The following is a 7,256-nucleotide window of genomic DNA, read 5'->3' on the forward strand; positions in this document are numbered from 1 at the left end:
ATATCGCTGGTTTCGATCCCCGTTTTAAAGAGCGCGCCAGTTACACCCACCGCACCAGGGGTGCGTTCAGTTCGATTGAACATGTGCTGCGTTGCGTACGGGTTTGTACTGAACGGCACGTTTCCCAAAACCGCAACCAAACCCCTCCCCGTTTTTTAACTAATCGCTTAGAAACGAGCCGTTCCCGTGTAATTGAACGTTGCATTACGTTTTTTTCAGCCCAGTTAAATCTTGAGTTGTATGCATTGCGTCTTGCAACAGATCGTTTGCCGTTTAAGAAACAAACGGAACGAAACGATGAGCGACCTACCTACATTTGTCCAATAGAAACTCGTTTTCGTTGAAAAAAGTTTTCCGTTTGGAGTAGGCCTTAAACAGTTCCGCAACAGACGAACGTTTTGCAAAATAATTGTCGTAATGAATACACCCCTGGTCCGACCTGCCAGCCCAGGTGTGTTTCTGGTCAGACGGCTCTGTCACGCACAGGGACTGGTTGGTCACATGGTCCACTCCTACGTTATGCGGAAATTAATTAGCGGAAGAAACAGGTGGATGTATCATCGGCAGGTAAGCAAAATTCAAATAAAATTCATAATAGGACATCAACGGAGTTGTCACATTTAGGAATAGATATTACCGATGTTTTAATAAATGTGCTTATCAGTTTTATGTAGGTTATATGTGATGATGCAAATAGCAATTTCATGGGGATGGTAAACTGTCTGGACAGCAACCTGGTAACATTACAAATCAGGTTAATATGAATAAAAACATAGATAATGCCGTGAAAGATCAGTAGTTCTGTACTCAGAAGTTAGGCCGATAATAATAATAATAATAATAATAATGTGTTTGTAGAATGTTCCCGAAGCTCTTCTTCGCCATGTGGTGGACTGCATGCCAAAATGTCAAACAATCAGACAATGTCTATTGATTTAATGAAATTGTGGACCCGAGTTTTAGTTCAGATTTGATGTAGCCTTGTCATGTGGTTTAGATTAGCTTTTTTTTTTATGTCGACAAAGACACACACCAAACTTCCAAGTTGTAATGGAGTTGTAACCGGCTACTACAGTCTCTTTTAAAATTGCTATGTTAGGTCAGAACAAATAGGTCATCAGATTGAGCCTTTTTGCAAACCTACAGTACAGTTATGAGTATGTAGGATATACTGTAGATATTCAGTACACAACCTTGCTCCCGCTTTACCTACATGTACAAATTACCTCGACTAATTTGTACCCCTGCACATTGACTCGGTACCGGTACCCCCTGTATATAGCCTCGTTATTTTATTACTTTTTATTTAATTTTTTACTTTAGTTTATTTAGCACATATTTTCTTAACTGTATTTTTTTTAAACTGCATTGTTGGTTAAGGGCTTGTAAGTAAGCATTTCACGGTAAGGTCCACACCTGTTATATTCCCGAGCATGTGATAAGTAAGATATTTGATTTGATGCATGTAGGTCATTGAGGGAGTTGTATTACGCTGGCCCGGGTTGAACTGGGCAATGGCCAGTCACGTTATTGGGCAAAAGCGTGGAGGGAGGAGCGCTCGTCTCAAATCAAACAGTAATCTGCGCTGCTAGGTCATGTTGTCAACAAGGCAGCATGACGTATCATCCAGAAACATGCATATCTTTTCCATAAAATACATTTTAAGAATTTTTTTATCTAGTTGTCATTGCGTTTTTATCAAAATCAATCACATCTGAATGTGAAAACACATAATCCTACTGATCACTCTCCACATACTTAATTATGTCACTTTTGTTTTCATCCGACTTCGCCATCAACGAGAGAGAGCAGGCACTTGGCTCACGTCGGGAGGCAGCCTGGCATCACTTTTCTCCTAGTTCAAACTTCTTCCACCGGGGTAACCCGGGCCAGATAAACAAACTCCCTCAGTGTAACTGACTGTCACCTGTTTGTCCTCATTCCTGGTGACACAGCCAGAGAGGAAATCAGAGCCATATAAACATATTCATACTGAACAGCAAGGACATGTGAGTCTGGCCCGGTGACTGTGTAAAAGAGGTATTATTCCAACTATTTTCCATATTTTTTTGTTGTTTTGCGATGTTACTATTGATGCAAGATACAACAATGCCAACATTGTGAAGAGATGTTGATAGTGTGGTCATTTGGTGATGGGAGATTTACTTGAGTTACTTGACATGCTATAGAAAACTATAAACTTGTTACCACATTGTTTGTGGGAGACATTTTTTATTTCATTTTTATTGATTTAACCACCAGTATAGTCCACTCACTAAAAAATGTATTGCTTTCCAGTAATCCACATGAGGTTTAGGTGAATCTGGGGTTACGTGTAGGTTCTTTGTTATCTGGGGGGTAACAGTATATCTGGCATTGCCAATACCCAGGAAGCCCCTGATTGAAGACAGTGCCCGTTTGCATGCAACTACTGCCCCCCCCTCCCCCACATGCACACACACACACACAAATCAAATCTAATTTTATTTGTCACATGCGCCAAATACAACAGGTATTGATGATACCTTTCCGTGAAATGCTTACAAACCCTTAACCAACAATGCAGTTCAAGAAAGAGTTAAGAAAATATTTACTAAATAAACTAAAAAAGAATAATGCATAAAAAATCAGAAAGTAACAAGAAAATTACATAACAATAATTATACATATCAACACACTGTAATAGTAATCTAGATCATGTCTCATGTCTTGAGGTTAACGATCTTTGTCCTGTAATGCTTTTGTAAAGGTAGTTTACAAGGCGGCGAGAGGTCACATAAAGTATACTGCATAGATTCAAGACTATCAAGCAGCTCATCCTTTGGCAATATTGTCCTGCATTTTCTAACCACAGCCTCTCTCCTCTCCTTTCCGTGTCTGTACTAGGGCAGAGACCAGTGAGTCCCCATGTCTGCTAGAGGAGGTTCCTCTGGCCGTTTCAATGCAGAACCTCACTACGACCAGGTCCCAGTGGGCTCCTTATGGAGGGACCAGGACTTCCCTCCTCCTCCCCGCTCCCTTGGGGGTTTCAGGGGGGCAGACCTGGCTGTGAGCTCTGACCCCCTGCCCCCCCCTCCCCTCCCAGACCAGCCCCCCGTGGGCCCTGACTTCTACCCTCCTAGCGACGGTGCCTCGGAGCGCCTTGACGACGACAGCGCGGCCATGGACATCAAACCCGTCCACCGCTTCATTCCTGACTCCTTCAAGAACTTCTTCCGCGGCAACAGTGTCCGTGGTAGCAGCAACAAGCCCTTCTCCTTACCCCCCTCCCCGCCGCTGACGGAAAAAGACGACCTCAAACCAGGAACCACTAGAGGTGTCCCCTGCTCCCCTCCCCCCTCTCCCTCCCTCCCCGGCTCCTACCTGGACCCGTACGGAGGCTCTGGCGGCAGCTACAACTCCCGAAAAGAACGTGACGCCATGTTGCTAGGGACCGATGCCTTCGAGTCTGTCTCGGGCGTCACATTCCGCTCAGCCAAGACCTACAGCGAGCGGGTGGAGGATTACCACCAGCGCTACGCCTATATGAAGTCCTGGGCGGGGTTACTGCGCATCCTGGGCTGCGTCGAGCTACTTTTGGGCGCTGTCGTCTTCGCCTGCGCGTGTGCTTATGTACACAAGGACAACGAGTGGTTCAATATGTTCGGCTACTCCCAGCCACAGTTGTTCGGGGGGTTAGGGGGCGGCGCAGCAGCTTACGGAGGCAGCGGATCGTTCAGCTACGACGGACCCAAAACCCCCTTCATCTTGGTAGTGGCTGGCCTGGCCTGGATAGTAACAGTCATTATGCTAGTCCTGGGGATGACCATGTACTACCGTACCATCCTCCTAGATTCGTCTTGGTGGCCCTTGACTGAGTGTGTGATTAACCTGGCCCTTGGGTTTCTCTACATGGTAGCAGCGGTAATGTACGTCAGGGACACAACCAGAGGAGGCCTCTGTTACATCCCTGTCTTCAACAACGGAGTCAACGGGGCCTTCTGTCGCACAGAGGCCGGCCAGACCGCCGCCATTATTTTTCTGTTCGTCAACATGATGATATATTTTGTGGGCGCTGGTGTGTGTCTGAAGCTGTGGCGGCACGAGGCGGCGAGGCTGAGGAGGGAGGGGTTAGCGCAGGAGGTGAGGGCGGAATTAGACACACACACAGTTGTCCGTTTGGGTTGCAATTTTTGTGTTCCATGACAAATCCTTTGCCTCATCCTTTCCCATTGGTCTTCTTTGTTCTCAGATGAAAACCATTGGATCTTCCCTGCCAATATCTGCTGTAAGTCTCTTAGTACACTAGTAGAAAACTTGAATTAATATTAATTCATTTCATTTGTAAAGCTCTTTTTTTTTTTCACAACCAAGGCACAAATGTCACATTCTTCATGCCATTACGCTGAGTATACATACTGACAACCATGTTAAATTCCAGTTAATTCAGGAAGTACACTGACTTTCCTCTTGAACATTTAGAATTGGAATTTGGTTTACTTTCTGAATTGACATGAATTAAAATGGAATTTACCTCAACCCTGCTGACAACATAGTAACCATACCTCCGATCCCCATCCTTCCCCAGCTGGGCGGTTCCAGGACCTCAGAGCAGACCCCTCTCCCCACCCTCCAGACTATCCCAGAGGTATTGGACGGCCATGTTGCCTCTCCAGCCGTCCCTCTGATGATGGAGCCAGAGATCCTCAGAGGACACATCCCTGCAGGACACATCCCAAAACCTGTAATCATCGCAGACTACGTGGCGTGAGTACTGATCACCCATCTAACTTTATTTGACCTGTTCTCTGACAGATGGAGTTTTTAATCGTTTGTATTGTTGTGTATCATGCTCCTGCCTTTGTTTGTTGTCATTTGTATCACTGCTTCATTATTATGTACTTTGTATTTGCTTCATTTTTTGGGAAGAAAAAGAGACTTTGGTCTCAATGGAACTTCCCTGCATATATAGGTTAAATCAAATCAAACGTATGGACCTTAAGTACCAAAGGCTAGCTGACTGCCACACGCTGCTTCCTACTAGACTTATCTGTCCACGATCATACGGCGCAGAACTCCATCTCACGAGGGCCACACTCAGTCCTGCTTTTTCTATTTCTCTCTCTCTCTCTCTCTCTCTGCTACTTAATTGATCAGTTAATGTCATTGATGGGCTTGGCAAGAGAGTTCACACACACCTGGTTGCCCAGGTGATAGACATTTGTTTCTACATATAAAGGCCTTAAAAAACCAACCCTGTGTGTGTGTGTGTGTGTGTGTGTGTGTGTGTGTGTGTGTGTGTGTGTGTGTGTGTATAGGACGAGTCATTTTAGACTATTTGAGATGCACCCATGTTTGTTGATGACCTCTGCTTTGTATTTGTTGTGTGAACAGGAAGTACCCGATCATCCGTACAGAGGAGGGGAGGGACCAGTACAAGGCTGTGTTTAAGGACCAGTATGCTGAGTACAAAGAGCTGCATGCAGAGGTCCAGGCCATGGCCAAGAGGTTTGACGAGATGGACGAACTGATGAGGAACCTGCCTCCACGGCCCTCCAGTCAACTGGTACTGAGACCGAGAGAGAGAAAGATACACAAGCACGTCACACGTAGACTTCTCACTCACTCACTCACTCACTCACTCACTCACTCACACACACACACACACACACACACCAATCATATTGACAAACATAAAGTTACCATAAATTATAGCCTAATGTCCATTCACGTCATTCTACTGCTTTTTACCAATCCCTTGTTCAAAGTTAAATATCTTCTTTCAGGAGAAGGAACGCATCAATACCATAGTATTGGAGTACCAGAGAAAGAAAACGGTAAGTGATTTTTGAGTCTTATTTTAATAGAAAATGTATATAAGTACTACAGATCCTGAGCCGTAACAATGACCTGTGGAGTAGTTTTAGGTTTCAGTAATATGTTTATGGACGATGCCCAGTAGAAGTTGATCTGTAAAACCGGTTTGTGTAGGCGGGGAGTTTCACATAGTTTCAGGTAGTTTCCCTTTCAGGTAAACCAATGATGTGTGATGGACTGACAGTAGATCAGGGCACTTCCTGTTTGAAACGTTTATCTCTGTCCTTTCTACACGCACACTGCAGACTAGGACATTTGCTAGATACATCAAATGCAACTATGCCCTTATCTGATGGCTTTCGGTTCCACCATTTATTACCTTATGAAATGGCAAGACATGATATGGGACTTGTGTGTGTGAGTGAGTGAGAGGCAGATGGTGAAAGAGAGAGATGGAGACAGTAAGTGAACGAACAAATGTTAACTGTTCTCTCTTTCTTGTTGTCAGGATCCTACGTTCCTTGAGAAGAGGGAGAGGTGTGAGTACCTGAAGAACAAACTGTCCCACATCAAACAGAAGATCAACGAATACAACAAGGTCATGGACTGGAACGACGGATTCAGCTAGACGAACACACACACACTCTGAACTGTGCAGCTTAACTGAGCCAGGTCAAGCCCGAATGCTGAAGTTTACCCTCCATTACATTATGTTGGATGCCACTCCTTGCCAGTTATATGCATTATGTGGACATGCCATGGGTCAAATCATATAAAGATTTTAGTGCCACAAAAATGTATATTGAGGCTGGTTTTATAATCTACACGTTTTCTTATCTGATGCATTTTGTTTTTATTGATGTCCGTGATATTTTTGTTTACTGCCATAATTGTAAGTTGGTTGCCACTGCCCAACCCTGAAGTACAGATCAGTCTCTACACAGTACCCCAGCATCAATTTGATCATGTGGGCAAATGTCGTTCTTTGTTGTGTATAATTATCTTTTGTACCATTTTGTAAACTCTAGATACTGTAACAGTATGAAACTAAACAAATCTGTTATGATTTCCTCAACAAGACTTTTCTGTAATAATTGTTTAAATTAAGTGACAAAGCACCTCCTATGTATTATATGTCGTTGTTGACTTGTGTTTTTCAAAAAAATATTTTTGCAGCTTCTGGGTGTACTGATGTCAATCGATGTGATTTATTTGGAACACATGGCACCTCCGGTATCTTTTGTACGTTTATGTGTAAAAACGTTATCCAGTATCATATATTTCTGTTACGACTTGCTTACTGATGTACTTGTAATTTCTTGATAATTGAAGGAAAGTCTGCAAAGTTTGATTTCAGCACAGTTTGATAAAGATCCTAAAAACTATGATGCCTTTTTTTTCTAGTAGAAATGACCACAGAGTGTGTCAGTGGGTCGATGAATGTCAGAGCAGACTAGACG

General features: G+C 43.8%; 1 protein-coding gene across 2 annotated transcripts; it reads left to right on the top strand.

Moving 5' to 3' along the window:
- The first annotated feature begins 446 nt into the window (after nt 1-446).
- marveld2b (MARVEL domain containing 2b) lies at nt 447-7,181 on the top strand. Of its 2 annotated transcripts, none has more exons than XM_014143409.2 (7): nt 447-567; nt 2,887-4,122; nt 4,232-4,267; nt 4,568-4,746; nt 5,374-5,545; nt 5,766-5,816; nt 6,305-7,181. In XM_014143409.2, exons 2-7 carry the CDS (start codon nt 2,908-2,910, stop codon nt 6,422-6,424), a joined length of 1,773 nt encoding a protein of 590 aa, XP_013998884.2. In that variant the 5' UTR covers nt 447-567; nt 2,887-2,907; the 3' UTR covers nt 6,425-7,181. The 2 variants fall into 2 exon arrangements, with proteins under 2 accessions (XP_013998884.2, XP_013998885.2); XM_014143410.2 differs by lacking the exon at nt 447-567 and adding an exon at nt 581-2,040.
- Nucleotides 7,182-7,256: the final 75 nt, after the last annotated feature.

This window comes from Salmo salar, chromosome ssa15 (genome assembly GCF_905237065.1).
Source record: "Salmo salar chromosome ssa15, Ssal_v3.1, whole genome shotgun sequence".
In the NCBI taxonomy this organism is placed as follows: domain Eukaryota; kingdom Metazoa; phylum Chordata; class Actinopteri; order Salmoniformes; family Salmonidae; genus Salmo; species Salmo salar.

Bases quoted from the DNA above. Each gene is read 5' to 3' on its own strand.
- marveld2b (XM_014143409.2), top strand. From the start codon at position 2,908: ATGTCTGCTAGAGGAGGTTCCTCTGGCCGTTTCAATGCAGAACCTCAC. The intron at 4,268-4,567 runs GTAAGTCTCTTA...ATCCTTCCCCAG, and splicing joins CTTCCCTGCCAATATCTGCT to CTGGGCGGTTCCAGGACCTC. The intron at 4,747-5,373 runs GTGAGTACTGAT...TTGTGTGAACAG, and splicing joins ATCATCGCAGACTACGTGGC to GAAGTACCCGATCATCCGTA.